This window comes from Salvelinus sp. IW2-2015, linkage group LG30 (assembly GCF_002910315.2).
Source record: "Salvelinus sp. IW2-2015 linkage group LG30, ASM291031v2, whole genome shotgun sequence".
NCBI lineage: Eukaryota > Metazoa > Chordata > Actinopteri > Salmoniformes > Salmonidae > Salvelinus > Salvelinus sp. IW2-2015.
Genome location: NC_036869.1, coordinates 16,832,334 through 16,852,635, shown reverse-complemented (window position 1 = coordinate 16,852,635; position 20,302 = coordinate 16,832,334). Strand labels below are relative to the sequence as shown.

The 20,302-nt window shown below is 43.2% G+C and overlaps 1 protein-coding gene across 5 annotated transcripts in view; it reads right to left on the bottom strand.

Moving 5' to 3' along the window:
- The window catches only part of LOC111954961 (semaphorin-6D), a 130,565-nt gene that overhangs the window by 30,503 nt on the left and 79,760 nt on the right, over positions 1 to 20,302 (bottom strand). For 4 of the 5 annotated variants that reach the window (XM_023974937.1, XM_023974940.1, XM_023974938.1 and 1 more), the window contains 3 exons: positions 2,684 to 2,908; positions 869 to 983; positions 598 to 655 (listed from right to left, as the gene is read on the bottom strand). In XM_023974937.1, the coding sequence (XP_023830705.1) occupies positions 598 to 655; positions 869 to 983; positions 2,684 to 2,819 (309 nt within the window). In that variant the 5' untranslated portion in view covers positions 2,820 to 2,908. Of the gene's footprint in view, positions 1 to 597; positions 656 to 868; positions 984 to 2,683; positions 2,909 to 14,362; positions 14,584 to 20,302 lie in introns of those variants that run through there. The other variant, XM_023974939.2, reaches the window with a different exon arrangement.

Sequence of the window (20,302 nt, the reverse complement as noted above, 5' to 3'; positions counted from 1 at the left end):
TTATGAAAAATCACCGGATTGAAACCCCAAATGCCGGATTTGGCCCGCATGTTTGACACCSCTGCTCTAGAGAAWGCGCCACCACACCACACACAGAGTTACATGAATGAGCCTGATGCAATCGCAGAGTGCGTTCATGTGGCCATAACCGGTCAGAGGCCTCTCTGTGACCTYTGGGTAATCTTTGGATCTGCCTGCTGAGAGCTTCACTCGACTTCGCAACCCCATCCGGAGAAGTTGTTTCTGGGAAGCTGATATGAAAAGGGGCTTCCATGTAGAACTACTGGACCTCTGCCATATTGGGGTTATGCTCGAGGGTCCTCCAGGGTGGGGAGCAGCCAAGCTAAGGGCCATTGTTCGCAGGCTAGTCCATTAGTGAAGAAAACTCAGAAGAGGCCAGGCTACGGTACTTCTAAAAACAGATATAATTCACATTGCAAATAAGTGATGGGTACTTTGGTGTTTAGAAGAGAATAAATGGATCAAAAGTATGCAGTAATAAACCACATGGTCATGTTAGTTCCTGCTTGTATTATGTTGTATTACATCTTGCATAGCCATGTGAGGTTTGATCGAGTGTTTGATTATGTAACTTACCAGCTGGGGGACGAAGTCGTCACCAGCTGTGGTCAGGTTTACTGCAAAAACATGGTCCCTGTGGGGTAAAGATTAAGATTTAGTGTCATGGTGTTCTGTGCACAGTCTCATAAATAAAAGCAAACTATGGGTTGGTTTCCCWGATTCTGCATTGAAAAACCTTCAGTGTCTGGGAAACAGACCCTAGTTTGGTCAGTCTGGTAGTGATGTTTTATTGGTTGTGATTGTTAACATGTGGACCAGAACGGAGGCAGTGAATTGGCTGACTGACCTGGCAGCGATGTAGAGCATGTGGTTGATCCTCAGCATCCTCTGGAAGTCCAGGCCTAGTCTGAATGTGTCGTTGTCCGACACCAGCCCCTGGAACCCTGGGTACAGGTAGGAGTCTACAAAAAGAGAGAGACGTTGAATATAAGAGTAGCTGAATTATCACATACATGTCAAGATTTTTCCAATTCATGACCCCAACTCCTAGACTGCACAGCTTTACGGGAATGACTACTATCTCAAGTTGTCATTTATAATTGGTAATCCTGCTTGGTAATCCTGCTTGGTCCTGTATTTTCAGTTGCTTGTGGCAATAAATGGATACAGTGTAGGTTTGCAGTCGCTAAACTAAACCAGTCACTCTCTGGTCAGACACGCTCCCATTCTAGTCATATCCTGTTCTTCCTGTGAACTGTATCCAGGTTCAGGAGGCCTGGCCTGTTTCTAAAAGGTCAGACTAGGGGGAAGTTAATGAACAGAAACCTCTGSTAGTCCCTGCTCTCCTGCTCTAGCCGTCGGTGTCCAGTCCTGGGTCTTGTTCATTAAGGCACGAAAGAGAAAACGTGAGGGTTTCTTATATTGTCTGTTTTCTTCCGTTTGGTGCCCAATGAACACAACCCTGCTGAAGGGTAAATAGAGGTTTGATAGAGGCATAGTATATTTGGCTTGGGATGAGTGAACTAAGATAAAGTGTCTGCTATTGTATTTCTGTCGTAAGCAATTTGCATAATGGCAATTATTAAAGCATATACTGTAGCTGTACGATTAAACTCAATTCATCTGCCGAAAGGCTTTGTTTGGACAATACAACAGCAAATCTGATGACTAGGCAAAAGTGTTCATTAAATGATAAGACTGTTGGCATTTCGTCRATGGCAAAGAAGGCGTCAGCTCGCAACCTGCAGAGTGAGGAGCCRAATACGCTCTAACACTAAACAAAATGCCCTTGAGAAGTCMACTCTCACAGTTAGTCTAGGTAGGTCTGATGGTGTCGTTTCCACTGTTCGATATGACAGGAGATATATCCRCAATGGATCTGTTTCAAGGTGTTACCTACTACATTCAACAAAAATGAGATGATATCAGTCTGAAATGTTCAGCATTTTACCTCGACTTTGATTTGTGCATACCGGTAGCACACTGTAAACTTCCTTTCGTTCTTTGTCCCCCTCTCTTTCCGAGATTCCAAGCTGTTGACCTAGCAAACCAACACCCATTTAATGCCATGGTGCCAATGCCTCAGCGACTCCTTCTCCTTCGCCCCTCTTTATCCTCCTTTCTCACACCAATAATGTATTAGACCTGTCCGGCTCATTAACTATCATGTAAACCATACCTCCTGTAGCCGATAGACCCACATATAGTTGATTACTTTAGTTGAACAATGCCCAACACCCACTCAAAAATCAATGATGGCCATTTTGAGTGTACATCTCTGTTCATAATCTTATATTGTGTTTAATTTGCACAAGACCATTCATCCACACTCATCTCCTGTGCAGGCCAACTCTACAGACTGAATTCCTGACTTTGGTCCATCAATATTTTAACAAGGTAGCATTAGGGCTCTGAGCCAGCCTTAGGCAACGCAAATAGGGAATCWGTTTCCTTGCGTGCTGCTGGAGACAAATACCACAGCAGTCTTCCTCCCCTAACTCAGTGGTAGATCTATATGTCACATCATATTAGTGCACTCTAACTACCAGTCTCGCGCTACTAAATGAATCCCCTTATATCACTGAGGAAAAATATGCAACATGGCACCACTTGGCCTTTTAAATCATTCTAAGCCAATCAGGGGGCTGGTGGGACTACTCACGCTCCCATCGGACMACATTGATTGGCTCCAGGTCTTTGGGGAAGGGCGGGGCCGTGGCTGAGGTGGACAGTAGACAGGAAGTGAGTGTGAGGACTGCCAGCAGGAGGCGCCACCTTGTCCGTTCCGGAGGGACCATCTTCAATGAGGAGAAGGGGGGTGGGTGGGTAGCAGCAAGGGGGGCTTCAGCAAGTCATGGTGTGTGGCTCAGATCCACGGGAGCCCTGTCTGTGGAGGGTAAGATGGAAGGAGAAGAGAGGAATTCAGTTCAGTCAAATGAAAAGGGGTCAGAATACAAATACATGTTATCAAAAAGAAAGGAGGACCAAGGCACTCTTCATATAGTTAAAATGCCTTTATTAGTATGGCATGTTCAATAGAAACAAAGTTTTAAAAATCCAACGTGTTTCGGCTGCATGGCCTTCGTCAGGGAGTACAAAAAAAATAATACAATGTCCTCTTTTGAACAGCTTTTCCAATTAGCCCTAATTAGAAGAGGGAGTGGTTACAAAATTGATTGGACACACCTAGTAAGCAATACTATACACATTAAWAAGTGAAATACTGTAGCTATGTTATCATAAAAATACAACTCCAAGCTAGAAGTATCAGGACACTTAGAAAGGTAGTTCTAACCTTAAATATGACTGGGAGAAGTGTCTAGAATAAGAAAGCAATATATTCCATAGTACACTAGAACACAGCAAAACATGAACAACAACAGTCTAAACATAGCTGAGGGCAATTGAGCAAAATGTCCACTAGATGACAGCAAATGGACCCATCACAATCCTACAGGAAGGGTGAGAAATCCATATCTTCATTTAAACCAGGGTATTTAGTCTGTAAATCCCAAAACGTTCCCTTTGGTTTAACTGTTTAAGACGGTCCCCTTTTCTAATAGAGGCCGAAATATGATCAATACCCATAGCTTGTAGGGAGGCAGGGTTGCCATGGTGTAAGGACTTGTAGTGCCTTGCCATGSGGTAGTCTTCATTGCCTACCCGTATGGCGTACTTGTGTTCCGCTAAGCGGTCTTGAAGGCGTCTCTTTGTCCGTCCAATGTAGAACACCTTGCACTGTGGACATTCCAATCTATAGATGACATGAGTGGTTTTGCAGTTACTTGAATGCTTGACGTAATACTCCATTTAGGAAGCTGTGTCAACAAAATACTTATTCTGTGCAATATTTCTGCAATGGTTACAATGGTTACATTTAAGTGAGCCCTTGGTTTTGTGGTCAAGCCAAGTTTTTTGAGAGTCACCCGGAAGATAACTGTGGACTAATTTGTCATTCAGGGTAGGACATCTCTTAAAGCTTATGACTGGTGGCTCAGGAAAGACTTGGCGTAGTAGCGTATCACTTTGGATGATTCCCCAATTATTTTTAATGATTCATTAACATAAACATTAAAAGAATCATTAAAAATAATTGGGGAATCATCCAAAGTGATACGCTACTACGCCAAGTCTTTCCTGAGCCACCAGTCATAAGCTTTAAGAGATGTCCTACCCTAAATGACAAATTATTCCACAGTTATCTTCCGGGTGACTCTCAAAAAACTTGAGAGTCCTTACACCATGGCAACCCTGCCTCCCTACAAGCTATGGGTATTGATCATATTTCGGCCTCTATTAGAAAAGTGGACCGTCTTAAACAGTTAAACCAAAGGGAAAGTTTTTGGATTTACAGACTACAGGCTACTAAATACCCTGGTTTAAATGAAGATATGGATTTCTCACCCTTCCTGTAGGGTCGTGATGGGTCCATTTGCTGTCATCTAGTGGACATTTTGCTCAATTGCCCTCAGCTATGTTTAGACTGTTGTTGTTCATGTTTTGCTGTGTTCTAGTGTACTATGGAATATATTGCTTTCTTATTCTTGACACTTCTCCCAGTCATATTTAAGGTTAGAACTACCTTTCTAAGTGTCCTGATACTTCTAGCTTGGAGTTGTATTTTTATGATAACATAGCTACAGTATTTCACTTATTAATGTGTATAGTATTGCTTACTAGGTGTGTCCAATCAATTTKGTAACCACTCCCTCTTMTAATTAGGGCTAATTGGAAAAGCTGTTCAAAAGAGGACATTGTATWMTTTTTTTGTACTYYCKGACGAAGGCCATGCAGCCGARACACGTCGGATTTTTAAAACTTTGTTTCTATTGAACATGCCATACTAATAAAGGCATTTTAATTAATTATATGAAGAGTGCCTTGGTTCTCCTTTCTTTTTGATGACCAATTTACCCCTTTWACCAAAGAGCACCTTCTGTCTACCAAAACGTACTATTGTGTACCTTWGTAGCGCTTCCCTTCCTCCTCTTTCTACAAACACATGTTGTTTGACTCTACATGATGAAAACCCATTTCATATCTCATACAGCAGATATGTAAATGTTCTGTCAAATCTGTAATTGCTCAACTTAGGACATTTTCTCAAATGGCTAGTGGTTTTCACATATTCATCGACTTGATTTAATGAACACATTGAGGAATCGATGTCTATTAATTGAATGATACAATTTCAGGACAAAATATGCATTTTTAGCGTGCAATATCTAAGCAAAAAGTTACCATTATGATTCATCATAGCCTAATGGCATTTAAAGGTAACACAGGAGCTTAGATCTGGGCGCAAAACAAAATGGATTCATCATTACAATTTGGAAAGTAATGCACAAATATAAATCTCACAGGACAATTGATTCATGTGATTGTGTCTWTGTTCTGGTCTATCAACTCCTGACACCGGCAGCAGTCCAGAACTCGTCAAACTAAATTAAATGTTAACACTAATAAGTAAAAAAAATATATAAAAAAATATCCAAGGTCAGACTGACACCAGGCTGTTTTGGTCAGAAATATTAACGATCGACTTCAGGCTGTCTGCTTTCGTCAAAACGATATCAATGAGGAACGAACGGTTCGGGCTGGAATCCAGATGGTCTTAACCGCTGCTAATGTCAACATCTGCCTCTTAGAGCGCTAACACACTAAGACACACAACCAGAGTGATGGTGGGAAAGGTCATTCTGTCGGAGATACAGTACACATCAGTCCAATGGACCATAGAGATGCATTCATCTACATTTTGAATGAGTCAGTTCCACATTAAAAACCAAGTAGATTTCACAGAGCGAGATATACATGTTTTACAATTACTAGGGTAACGTACTTGGGTAGCATCCTGATTCTCTGACTCTTTCATGAGGAATACTGGGAGGAATGCTGCGAGCAAGAGGAAATGAATCCTTAAGTTAGACCTGACTCTACACACACTAGAGACAGGAGGTTAGCATGCCGCGCTAACTACATACCCTCCCAAAGTCAACAAACAACAGGAGCACTCGCCATCAATATCAATTAGCCWACGCCATTCTTGTTTAGATTCCGAGCAGGTGTTGTGCTTAGCCGCGAGGTCAGCCAGTCATGGCCCCCCGTTATAAATTATAAAGATTAGCGTCTAGTCGTGTTTACAGTGTGGCTCGCGGTAGCCTCTCTACTCTAAAGGATTACACCCACTCAGACACTAAATACCTACTGCTTCACTACTGTCAGACTGTAGAGAACGTAATGGATGATGAGGCAACCTGAGTTGTCATTCAATCGATGTTTGGAGGAAGTAACATGGGAAAGTAAGTCTGAGGTAATTTTTGTGATCACATTACACATTCCCCCTGACTAGCATAATCAGTACGATACATCACAGGTACTGTAGTAACTGGAATGTTGTTTTCCAGACCAATATCATAAAACAAAAGAAACAATGTTGCATATTTTTTCTGGGTAAGCCAAAGGTCATATAGGGCTCCCGAGTGTCGCAGCAGTCTAAGGCTCTGCATCTCAGTGCTAGAGGCGTCACTACAGACCCTGGTTCGATCCTGGGCTATATCACAACCGGCCGTGATCGGGAGTCCCATAGTGCGGCGCACAACTGGCTCAGCATCATCCGGGTTAGGGGAGGGTAGGCCGTCATTGTAAATAAGAATTTGTTCTTAACTGACTTGCCTAGTTCAATAAAGGTTAAATAAAAAATATATAGTATGACTGTGTGAGCTAAGGCCCAGCTGCTTTCAGTCCACCTTCAGCTGACCTCGCCAGCGACTCGAGGAGCTAAAAGTGAGAACATACATTCCCATCTTCTCCAATAGAGTGGTTGTTACAGCGCTGTTAAGAGCTCCCAGCTGGGAGAAATAGACCCCGGAGACAAAAACTCACTCTAGCTCTTCAACTGGTTCTCTATTGTGGTGGCGCCTGCCTGGGTTGTGGCAGTCACAACTGTGGGGAGATATTGCTGTCAAGAGGCAAGAGATCAGAAGTACTGTATGAAGCCGCAACAGGAGACGGCCGAAGCCATCTTGGATTGATTTAAGCGGTTTGCTTCTGTTTGGTATGCTAAGTGTTCTAAATGTATAAAAGACCTGTCACCAGAGATTAACAATCAAAAGTTTAGTATTTGGTCCATATTCCTGACTAAATAAACTTTGTGACTCTACAAACTCTACAAATATAGGACCAAATACTACAGTTTTGACTACTTTAATACACTAAGTAAATTTGTTCAAATACGAGATACACCATATATACAAAAGTATGTGGACACCCCTTCAAATTAGTGGATTCGGCTATTTCAGCCACACCCGTTGCTGACAAGTGTGTAAAATCGAGCACATAGCCATGCAATCTCCATAGACAAGCATTGGCAGTACAATGGCCTTACTGAAGAGCTCAGTGACTTTCAACGTGGCACCGTCATAGGATGCCATGACGTGGTAGGCTACACAAGCTCACAGAACCGGACTGCTGAGTGCTGAAACTCGTAAAAATCGTCTGTTCTCGGTTGCAACACTTACCACCGAGTTCCAAACTGCCTCTGGAAGCAACGTCAGCACAAGAACTGTTCGTCGGGAACTTCATGAAATGGGTTTCCATGTCCGAGCAGCCACATACAAGCCTAAAATCACCATGCGCAATGCCAAGTGTCGGCTGGAGCAGTGTAAAGCTTGCCGACATTTGGCTCTGGAGCAGTGGAAACGCATTCTTGGAGTAATGAATCACGCTTCACCATCTGGCAGTCCGACGGACGAATCTGGCTTTGGTGGATGCCAGGAGAACTCTACCTGTCCCAATGCATWGTGYCAACTGTAGAGTTTGGTGGAGGAGGAATAATGGACAAAGCGAGGTCCATACAGAAATGGTTTGTCGAGATCGGTATGGAAGAACTTGGCCTGCACAGAGCCCTGACCTCAACCCCATCGAACACCTTTTGGATGAATTGGAACGCCAACTGCGAGCCAGGCTTAATTGCCCAAACTTAGTGCCCGACCTCACAAATGCTCTTGTGGCTGAATGGAAGCAAGTCTCCGCAGCAATGTTCCAACATCTAGTGGAAAGCCTTCCCAGAAGAGTGGAGGCTGTTATAGCAGCAAAGGGGGACCAACTCCATATTAATGCCCATGATTTAGGAATGAGATGTGGTGTACTTTTGGCCATGTAGCGTACATAAAAGTGCTTTCATTCCTAAACAGTAAAACAGATATGTATGAAAATACCCTCAAATAAAAGGTGACATTCTGTACCTCACATGAAACATTTTTTATAGATTTAGTTTCTTTGGTACTTTTACCCTTTTTCTTCCCAATGTCGCGGTATCCAATTGGTAGTTACAGTATTKTCTCATCGCTGCAACTCCCGTACGGACTCGGGAGAGGCGAAGGTCGAGAGCCGTGCATCCTCTGAACCGCAAACCAACCAAGCCGCACTGCTTCTTGACACAATGCCCACTTAACCCCAGCCAGCCGCACCAATATGTCGGAGGAAACACTGTGCACCTGGCGCCCGTGTCAGCATGCACTGCGYCTGGCCCGCCACAGGAGTCGCTAGTCCGTGATGGGACAAGGACATCCCTGCSGGGCAAACCCTCCCCTAACCCGGACGACGCTGGGCCAATTGTGCGCCGCCCCATGGGTCTACCGTTCGCAGCCGGCTACGACAGAGCCTGGACTCGAACCCAGAATCTGTAGTAGCACAGCTAGCACTGAGATGCAGTGCCTTAGACCACTGCGCCACTCGGGAGGCCCRAAACATTTGATCTCAAATCCAAAATGCTGGAGTATAAAGTTAAATGTTTTGCTTCACTGTCCAAATGCATATGGAGGGGAGTGTWACTAGAGGTTCTTCTTTTCAAGCAAGACGTTATCTCCCCTATGTGGAAAAGGAACCAACTGCAGGAATGAACTATGAAGCAAAATCCTGGAAGGATGTGCAGGCTTTAAACAGGAAGAGGAGATATGGCTCTCCCCCTGACATTCCACAAGAGGCATGGGTGTCAGTCACCCTACCGCTCAACTTCTCAACCCTCTCACTGTGGTCACCGGCGCACACCAGGGGTTTTGGAGCAATCGGAAAACGCCACTTAAGCTGAGACTGATTTTGGTCCATGAAAATCACTCCGCACGCATCCACCAGCTTCACAACTACCGAAACACATCATCTCTGTTAAGTACATCATAGTCCCAAAACCCCATGCACTTTTGGTTTGTCAATGCATGGGAATGTGGCTCCTCAAACAGTGTGTCATTTCTTTCGAGGGACCAGTCCAACTTGTTTTCAGATTTTTTTTACTGTACTCTCTGCTCTGTGAAAAAAAACGATGGAATTTGGGGAATAAATAAAGGATCGTTTCCCGCAGACTAAAACGGTGCCTTGGTTAAAAAGAGTTACAATGACCCACAGACAAACAGTCTCCAATATACAGACCACAACACGGGTCGATGCCCTCATGTTTGTTATTAGATCTAGAGACTTTAGAGTTTAGTGAATTGCTTCATTTCCTCTCATTTGCGACCCATATTACTGCAAAGGCTGAGGGTAACACCTGGTTTGAAGTCAAAGGCAAAAATTATAGTAGGGGAGGGCATCATGTGACCACACTTCATGAAGGAGTCACGGCATTTGTGAGTTTGTTAGTTAGTTAGAGAGGGGAAGAGACAAATTTGAGATCCGCATCCGGCAAAAACAAAGACAAACTTCGGGACAGGCAGTCTTCCTATTTGACTAGCTTGCCTACGGTGGGTGTGTGTCATTCCATAGCATTAGATTACTCCCTGCTTTGACAGCAAATGTTCATTCACACGTACATTCTTCACTGTTATTCACTCGTCAGCTGCAGTTTTTCTATGCAAACTCTACAAAACCCTAGAACACCCCACATATCTAAGCTAGCGTAAACAAAGCACCTCAGCACATGCAATGCTATCTATACCTAGAGGGTCCACAATGAAGTTCTGTAAGCACRACACCAAGACTAACTCTTCACTGCTTGAATAGATTCAGGCGAGCTTGAAAAAAACATTTGTAATTCAATTTCTGGGACCTCTGGGTTGTAGTGAATTGAGGGGGTGAAAGGTTCTTACAATGCAGGAGCAAAGGAAGGAGAATGTGGGGGCTTTGCCACTCTATTGGCTTAAAGACCTTKGGGAAAAGCTACATGCGTAAGTAARGTAAATCTTAAATCTGATTTGTGGTGATCAGGGCTTAAGTACATAATCTTAAGTGGGAGAGGGACAGCTTGAGGGTACTGTAAAGTGTAAACAGAATACCTGTCACTATCACTGGTTGGAAAGACCACCTTGAGGCTTAACGTAATCATTGACCTTCAATTGGCCAATTTGCACCTAATGCCKTGACCTATTTTAATGCTACCAAGGCCTAAATGCTCCTTATCTTCTAGTCACAAAGCATGTCGCCCAAGCCTAGCTTATACAGTTGAAGTCGAAAGTTTACATGCACCTTAGCCAAATAAATTTAAACTCAGTTTTTCACAATTCCTGACATTTGATCCGAGTAAAAATTCCCTGTCTTAGGTCAGTTAGGATCACCACTTTATTTTAAGAATGTTAAACATCAGAATAATAGTAGAGAGAATTATTTATTTCAGCTTTTATTTCTTTCATCACATTCCCATTSGGTTAGAAGTTTACATACACTMAATTAGTATTTGGTAGCATTGCCTTTAAATGGTTTAACTTGGGTCAAACTTTTCAGGTAGCCTTCCACAAGCATCCCACAATAAGTTGGGTGAATTTTGKCCCATTCCTCCTGACAGAGCTGGTGTAACTGAGTCAGGTTTSTAGGCCTCCTTGCTCGCACACATTTTTTCAGTTCTGCTCACAAATGTTCTATAGGATTGAGGTCAGGGCTTTGGATGGCCACTCCAATACCTTGACTTTGTTGTCCTTAAGCCATTTTGCCACAACTTTGGAAGTATGCTTGGGGTCATTGTCCATTTGGAAGACCCATTTGTGACCAAGCTTTAACTTCCTGACTGATGTCTTGAGATGTTGCGTCAATATATCCACATAATTTTCCTGCCTCATGATGCCATCTATTTTGTGAAGTACACCAGTCCCTCCTGCAGCAAAGCACCCCCACAACATGATGCTGCCACCCCTGTGCTTCACGGTTGGGATGGTGTTCTTCAGATTGCAAGCCTCCCCCTTTTTCCTCCAAACATATCGATGGTCATTATGGCCAAACAATTCTATTTTTGTTTTATCAGACCAGAGGACATTTCTCCAAAAAGTATGATCTTTGTCCCCATGTGCAGTTGCAAACCGTAGTCTGTCTTTTTTTATGGTGGTTTTGGAGCAGTGGCTTCTTCCTTGCTGAGCGGCCTTTCAGGTTAGGTCGATATAGGACTTGTTTTACTGTGGATATAAATACTTTTGTACCTGTTTCCTCCAGCATCTTCACAAGGTCCTTTGCTGTTGTTCTGGGATTGATTTGCACTTTTCACACCCACAAGTACGCTCATCTCTAGGAGACAGAACGCGTCTCCTTCCTGAGCGGTCTGACAGTTGCGTGGTCCCATGGTGTTATACTTGCGTACTATTGTTTGTACAGATGAGCATGGTACCTTCAGGCGTTTGGAAATCCCCAAGGATGAACCAGAGCTTGTGGAGGTCTACAATTGTTTTTCTGAGGTCTTGGCTGATTTCTTTGGATTTTCCCATGATGTCAAGCAAAGAGGCACTGAGTTTGAAGGTAGGCCTTGAAATACATCCACAGGTACACCTCCAATTGACTCAAATTATGTCAATTATCCTATCAGAAACTTCTAAAGCCATGACATAAATTCTGGAATTTTCCAAGCTGTTTAAAGGCACAGTCAACTTAGTGTATGTAAACTTCTGACCTACTGGAATTGTGATATAGTGAATTCTAAGTGAAATAATCTGTCTGTAAACAATTGTTGGAAAAATAACTTGTGTCATGCACAAAGTAGATGTCCTAACCGACTTGCCAAAACTATAGTTTGTTAACAAGACATTTGTGGAATGGTTGAAAAACGAGTTTTAATGACTCCAAGCWAAGTRTATGTAAACTTCCGACTTCAACTGTACGTACGGTCAATCGAGAGCAGGGGTTGGAAGCAAAAWTATTTTCCAAATAGTTTTGTTCTGAACAGAAGCTTMATTTCACTGTTCCGACCAGCAAAATAAAGTTCTGAACAGGCCCAAACTCCAAAAAATTTACATTTTATTTATATAGTTCCTCTGTTTGTTTTTTAAACCTCAAATCTTTCTTTTTACATTAAGATTGACATTACATTTATTCACGAATCAGTGTGGATAGACACAAGCTATAGCCTAGTTGTTTATATGCGTGATGGACAGACAAGTGTACGGCGCGAGATGTGACTGAAATTTTGCGGTTGGGGAGAGAGCAAGAGAGGGTGAATGAGGAGGCTTGGCTTGAAGCGTTAGGCATCTTGTTATGACATGCATTATCTAAATTAGGCCAACAATATTATACAATATTATACCTACGGAGGAGCGGCTTCTATGGACAAACTTTGAATGTCTTTGTATTCCCGAGAGTTGGCTTAACATTAGACCAGAGCTAACGATAACAAGCTTGTGTGTGCAGAGCAGCACCAGAATTAAAAATATGTCTTATCTTTTTGTAGTTAATAAATCCAATGTCAAACGTGATAACTATAGTATCCTTAACTAGCATTGAAAAAGTGAATCCATTCTTCTCTAATTAAAAATCTCTCCCTAATTTCTTAATCACGCTTGTAACGTCGCCAGTAGGCTATAGTAACCGTTGCTTCTGAGGGGGAGGGGCAGGTAAAATATACACACTAGCAAAGATTTCCAGCTGGCAGGTAGACACTGGAATAGATTTCTGAGTGAGAGTGAGGGCTTTGCATAGGCACTTTGTTGCGTATTTTGTGGGACTGAAAAAAAATGCCCGGAATGTACATTTTTTATATTAACCGGTTCAACTGATTTTAAAATCACGGTTCTGTTCCGTAACAGTACAGATCACTCTCGGTTCTGATTCTGTTCGTCAAACAATTTTGTTCTTTTACGGTTGTCTGTTCTGTTCCCTGAAACGGTTCCAACCCCTAGTCGAGATTTAAAAAAAAAATCTCACAAAGCAATAGTTGGGATAAAGCAGAAAGACAGAATCTGTGTCATGTGACAAAACAAAGTAATCTTCTAATACGGTCTGGTGTATTTCTCTTGCCCTTAGTTCCCTGTGGCAGAAAGTCCAAGGAAATCTTTCAACAGCCTAAAGGTTCTGTGAAAAGCTGTGGTGGGCCCCTAATGGTGCTGGTGGCTGCTAACATGAGTGAACTTTACGGGACCCTGGCAGACACTGTGGCTCACAGATTAGCAGAGACGGGGGTGTGTTGACAAGACTCTACCCGAGCAAAACGCAAATTAGCCTTGGAATGGTCAGATCTCAACTGGCAGAGACATAAATGAAAGGATAGGAAGGATAGCATTGTAATGGTGCTGTTAGCAACAGACTCTTATGGAGTATGAAGAGGAGTTTTAGTCTGTTCCCAAAGATGTCTAATTATCTTATCTAGTCCTGTGTGTGCGGACATATCAAAGCATTTCGCTAAATTAACGTAATGTCCTGTAAACGGTTGAGAATATCAGTGGAAAATCTGAAGCGAGCATTAACATATTACACTCAGGGCTTATCAAACACGCACACAGCAAAGCAGCAAGTGTGTGAGAAACTTGGCAATCATTCAAATACACGTTTGCAACTGTACTGGGACCTGTAAACCCTAAGTGCACCAAAATAAAGTGTGCCATTGACATATTGACTGAAATATCCAAGATCCAGGCATATAAACATCATGTTTAACATGTCTAAACTGCATGGGTACATTTAACGATGGGTTTAATGAACCTGAGCCTGAAAATTAAACAAATGCTGTACACGTGCCCTGTGATGTCATCTAAATGCACACAGTTGCATTATGAGTGGTCATTAAAATAACTGATGGTATTTCATACGTCAATTGCTGCATGTTCTATGCGAAACAAAAAGTATTTTTTCGACAGGAATACTGATTAGATGCTATTGACCATTGCTCGTGTTGAACTTGAGTAACCTTCATGAATGAAGCTTGAAGTACCTATTTACTGCTATAGGTCAGTTTTTGTGTGTGAATTGATGCAAGGGGCAGCTATCTGTGTGTGTGTTACATGTCAGTGTTCAGCTCCATGTGTGTGTAATTTCTATGTGTGTGTGTCTTGCACTGCTTGCACTGCTCTTTCCCGGTCTCTGATGATCCGTAGGACATGGCTATCCCCTTCGCTAAGCAAGTCAGCTGCCAATCTACTCCTAGCCAGTCACCACCCACCTGCCAAAATCCAAGTATCTGCTTTGGCGGCAGAAACGAGATCTGTCACGGAACCCTGGCACGACCTGGGAATATCCCAGTGGTCAGCGGCTTTGGTGGGCGGCGTCTCCTTTTGTGCTAATTCCTCCGTTTCCTCCCCACAGAGGGCCGGTACCCAGCCAGGCAGCCTTCAGGGATCATTAGGAGGCCCTTTAAAAAGATGAGCGCCAGCGTTTTCCTCGGAGCATCACAGCGTCAGCTCCACCACGCACACCTGAAACCGCCAGGTCCAGACAGGATCGTTTTAGGATAATGTGATGTCTGTGTTTTGTCTTGTGCGTGTGTTTTGTTTTTCTCCCCGGGTCTCGCTTTCTCTTTCTTTGTTTTTCTCAACGGGTCTGTTTCTCTCATTCTGTCGCTCTCTTGTGTTATCCTTGTTTTTCCATAAACACTTAAAGCTCGAACAAACACTGAGCGATTATAAATGCATATTTTCTCGGCTTCTCTTTCTCAGCCATGCTTGTTTGGTGTTTCACACTTAACAACGCAAGGCTTTTGTGCTCGGCAACAGAGGTATTTGCCTGTTCTGTCATAGAAATAAATAGCCTTGAAACCAAATCTAGTAAAACATGAGATGAAAGAGGGAAGACCATAAAACACATTACGTTTCAAAAGATGGATAATCACTTTTTGCCACACATTAAAATAGAGAAATGGCCTGACCACTGATCTAACAGAGAATGTGAGAGCAGGGAGGGTATGGAGGAATCAAAGACCAGCCATGGCTGAGTCTGTAGTAATGTACTTTCACAAAGAGGCTTTGGAGAATCTCAAAGGCGCCATTAAACATCTGTACAGACCGCACTACCTTTCCTCCAGGATAAAGAGGTAAAGCAGAAAGGAGAGGGTTAGGTACAAAGCAGAGCTCCCTGCTTCCCGATATCCTCCTGACACAATAGAATGATCGCTTTGTACGAGTGCTTTTCCATTTTACCGCAGTCTATGCAAATTCACGTCATGAATCAATGGGATTTATCTGTGCACTTCTTAAGCCCTCCATTTTGAATACGGCGCTAGGCAGCGTAAAATGCCACGGCCTCGCCTGCTCGCTTCCTAGCGCTCTCCGCTGTGATGAAATACTTCATCATTGTGTCTGCTCTTACATTGTTGTAGCATCTTACAGACTTTACAGGGTACCAACTGGCAAGGCATGTTGTTAACCCGAAACGCATAAGACTGTTTATCACGAATGGTCTCTAGGTGAGAGGAAAGCCAGGTAAAAATGGCTGATCAGAGTTAAACCTGATTAAAAAATGCAAGATCATCCCTCTGGCTCAATAGGCCTAAAATGAATTTGAATTTGGTGGAGCCTACAGATATTCAAATTCAAATTGCTTAATTTGCATGAGAAACATTGCATAAATATTGCCAAAGCTTCAATGTATACAATATAAAAACAAGAAAGTTAACACAAATCATATCAGTTCAGTTGTCTTGATATACAACAAAGGAATGCACTTTTCTTTGTGAATGCTCGCTCTTAAAAGTCCTTCACAGAGAGAGAAAGTGTTAACTTTCTTGTTTTTATATTGTATACATTGAAGCTTTGGCAATATTTATGCAATGTTTCTCATGCATATAAAGCAATTTGAATTTGAAAGTGTGTGTGTGTGTGAGAAAGAAAGAGAGATAATGTGTTCACTCTAAAATAGAGAGTGCCTTGAAACACAGCACTGGACCGTGAGAGAAAAACTGGGATAAGCTTTCATCATGACAGCTAATCCAGCAGCCATCTTTCACTGCGTGTGCTTGGTGTCACGCTGAAGGACAAACACCAAAAGAACCTTCTCTTCTAGAAAAGAGACACAGAGAGGAAAATGGGAGAGAAAGGAGGGATGGAGAGATGGATGACGAGGATAGAAAGAAAGAGGAGTGCATTGGAGAGAGACCACATGAGAAAGAGAGAGAGTGATCATCAACAATGAAGACAGTACACTCCCAACCACACACACAGCTGCAGAGAGACGGCGGAGATAAACAGTCCTGTTTGTAGCGGGCGGCTAGCAGGCGTGGTGCTAAGCCTTGGCAGAGGGACCATTAAGTGTGAGCATGTGATAAATGCACTGGGCTCCACAGACCTGAAGTTCTCATTACTCTGTGTGCAGTAGAGAGCTGCAGAGGCATCGCTCATGAAGGATGGGGGATCCATTGGCTGTGTGTGTGTGTGTGTTTCTGAGTGCATGCGTATGTGTGTCTGTGTGCATGCGTAGGCGTATGTGTGTGTGTGTGTGTGTGTGCGCGTGTCCACCTGTGTCCAACACAATGCTATTCATATCAGTCATTGACTCCCATTCATATTTCTTCGGCACCGGAGGGCGTAGCCTTTAGGGCAATAGGGTACAGTGAGAGGGGAGGTGGCGTGGTAACATTAGCCCTCTGTTATCGGGCCTCTTGGAAACACACTTTATGGTCTTAGCGTCTCATTCCGTTGCCCCTCCTGAACTCTATTTCTGCCCTTCTCGTCTCTCTTGGCTGCCATCTGTGGAATTTCCACAGGCGACTCCAAAGTCGCCAAGTAGAACCACTTTGGGGACCAGGGAAGGCTGCATCAGACAAATAGCTAGCGGAAAGAAAGAGCCTACGTTGCCTGGAGGAAGGAGGCGAGGGGGGTTTTGACATTATATGAATTAAATATTTGTAGCCAGTTGCCCTCAAGAGAGCCAAGTTAGAAGGGAAAGGGGATACCTCGTCAGTTACACAACTGAATGCATTCAACCGAAATGTGTCTTCCGCATTTAACCCAACCCTCTGAATCAGAGATATGCGGGGGGCTTCCTTAATCGACGTCCATGTCCTTGGCGCACTAAAGACACTCTAAAGTGTCTTCCATGCAAATGTAAGAACAGTGCGAGAACAGGGCCCAAGAAACGATCAAGTCACTATGATTCAGATTTATCATTTCATGATTATTTTATGAACTTTGTTTGGGGAAGAGAGAAATAATTCCATTTTGGAAATAAAAGGGGGACCTCTTTTTGCATCGCATCAGTCATTCCTCTCTTCGCTTGTCACAGAGAAAACATAAAAAAGGGAGGGCAAGAGACTGTTAGTAAACTGTTTGAAAGAGAGAGAAACTCAATGAAAACAAGGATGCCGAACAACGAGTGATGGTCGCTAAAGACAAAGAGGCGAAAGATGAACGCCAGAACTCCGAGGAATGATTAGACAGATGAAGGGTTTTAAAAATAGCCCCTCACTCATCAGGGAGAGATGAAAAGCAGGACTGGAGGGGCCCTCGTTCTCCCCCTCCCTCCTCTTATTTTCCCACTTTCAGCTTCTCTGACATTTTTCTACCTCCCCCCTCTCCCACTGCTATTTCTTCTGCTTCTCTCTCTTCAATCATCCTTCTTTCAAATTCGGATCATTCCTCAACGTCTCTTGAACACAAATTGCCAGTCTTTTTGGCTGTACTTCTGTTGTTTTTCTCTCTTCTCCCCATGTCACTTTGCTTTCTCCCCTCTCATTTTGACCTACAGCCTGCTGCTTTGGTCCACTTCGTTTGATGCCTTTGTACTCAGAACAGCCTATAACACCACGCATGTCATACAATGTTATGTTATACAACCCTGGCTTCTGATCCCAGGACAGTTCTAAACACATTGATCCTCCTCAGAGGAGCCAGCTACTGTACCAGTCTCATCTAGGGCATATTAACTCTGCCAACAAAGGATGACATTGTCTTTCTGTACTCAGCCAAGCCTCTAACCACGAGTCCATAAAACACTGTCTGTGATAGTAGAGCTATCATAGATAGGTAGAAAGGATTGACCGTCCTCATTCTCTTGAAACGACCGACACCCAACCGATTCTGCAACCTTCCTGAAAGTGCACGTCTCTGAGCCTTACTGTTTGTGAGAAAGTGTGTGTGTATAGCAAGTGTGTGTTTGTGTGAGCCCATAGATTGCTCCATTTTCGTATAACTTTCCGCATTCATCAGTCTCCTTTCACAGTTTGTCAGCGTGTGTCTGCGAGCAGATAGGGACAGAAGCTGTGGCCCCATTTGTTCTAAAAATAGACCAGTCTTTAGTGTCCCTAACACTCGGCTGGACCGGCTGACGCAGCGATAATTGGGGGGAGCTGAAGGCAACAGTGAGACATGGGAGTGATTACCGAGCAAGAGGGCTTTGAATCACAGAAGTGCTTTTCTTTCTGGGCTCTGCTCCCTGGTGGACATGCCACCTAACAACAAGCCCTGTCAGACTTTAGCAAGATTTCAAGTGATTGGTGTGTGTCAGTGTGTGTTTGTGTCAGAGCAAGTGGATGTATGCATTTGTGTGTGTATGTATGCATGGTGTGTGTGTGAGGGTTAGTGTGGTTGAGAGCCTCAGTCCCTCTTCTGCGGCACTTTGAGAAAAAGGTTGTGTCATGCCCGTGGTGAGGACATCCCAGAGCTGGGTTTCTGTGGTTACTCTCTCCCTGGACAGCCGGCTGTTGGGGAATCAATACTTTGACCTCCAGTGCTGTTCTGTGCCAACGTAGAAGTGCATAATGGGAGTGCTCCAGGTGCTAGAGTGTGAGAGCTAAGTGCCTGTTATCACCAGAGATGTCATCTTGCCACCTGCATTGGAAGCCGAAACGTGACTGCTCTCTTCTCCTTTATCGCTATACTATTGTATAGTCTCGTTCTTTTTCTCCTTCGGCCTTTTCCACTGTAAGTCATCCTCCTCTTTTACGCATTGCTATTTTGTGTTAGCTCTGCTTACCATGGGCCGGATTCACAAAACATTCTTATGGAAAAAAATAAGAAGTTCATAAGATAGTAAGTGCAATTCCTCAAAATGTTCTTAGGAATTCATTGTTTTCTTAGGAACTTCGGAAATATCTTTCCTAAGAACTTTGGAAATATCTTCTTATGTGGCATTGACATTAATGACATGCTTGAAACCAATAAATAAGCCTTTTTGACAGAGATGATAGGATTTGGCCCACTATAATAAAGTGTTGATATTTACATTTTATTACATTTATTTATCTGCTTTATGTCTCAAGATTTTTTTCTCTCACACATTATAGCCATCAGACTAGCTATATCAAAAACAAAAATGGATAACCAAGGCAAGCGCAATAAAAACTTCAGCAAACAAGAGCTTGAAGTGAGCTTGAAGAAAAAGATTGCTGTTGGGGACACTCGAAAACTGCGGGGTCCCTGCAGTGACCAAAAAGAGAGGATGGGAGAGTCTGTCTTTGACGTCGGGGGTATGGCAAGGGACAGTGACTCCGCTGTAAAGAATAGTGGTCCGACATTAAGTCGGCAGCTAAGAAGGGAGCTGAGAAACCATTCATGTGAACCAGCTGGAGTAGAAGGTGTTGTCCATGATAGGAGAGAAGGTGGTAGACTGTACGACTGGTAAGTTACGTACAGTAGCTACGTTAGCTATTGTAACGACATTATAGCCAACATAACTACGATATATCGGTGAACATATCGGAATTGGCTGATATTAGATAAAAATGCCAACATCGGTATCTGCCCGATGTCTAGTTTAACGTTAAATTATTATGTGACGTGCAGTCATATTCAGGTCCTGATTGGTCAACAAGCTTATTTGACACGTCAAATAGTGTTATTTGACGTGTATCTATTTTGACACGTAAAGACCCAAACGGAGTTCCATAGAAATCCTGGTTGAGAATGAAACGACTGAACAACGAAACAGCACAGCATATACGTGAAAGAAATAGGTTTTGATGATGTTTTACTTGTGATGGGGACATATGTAAATGCCAACAAAATAACTTTTTGGTCAGTGTGGTGTGTGTGTGTGTCTGTAACCTTTATTTAACTTGACAAGTCAGTTAAGAACAAATTCTTATTTACAACCCGGACGACGCTGGGCCAATTGTGCGCCGTCCTATGGGACTCCCAATCACGGCCGGATGTGGTACAGCCTGGATTCGAAC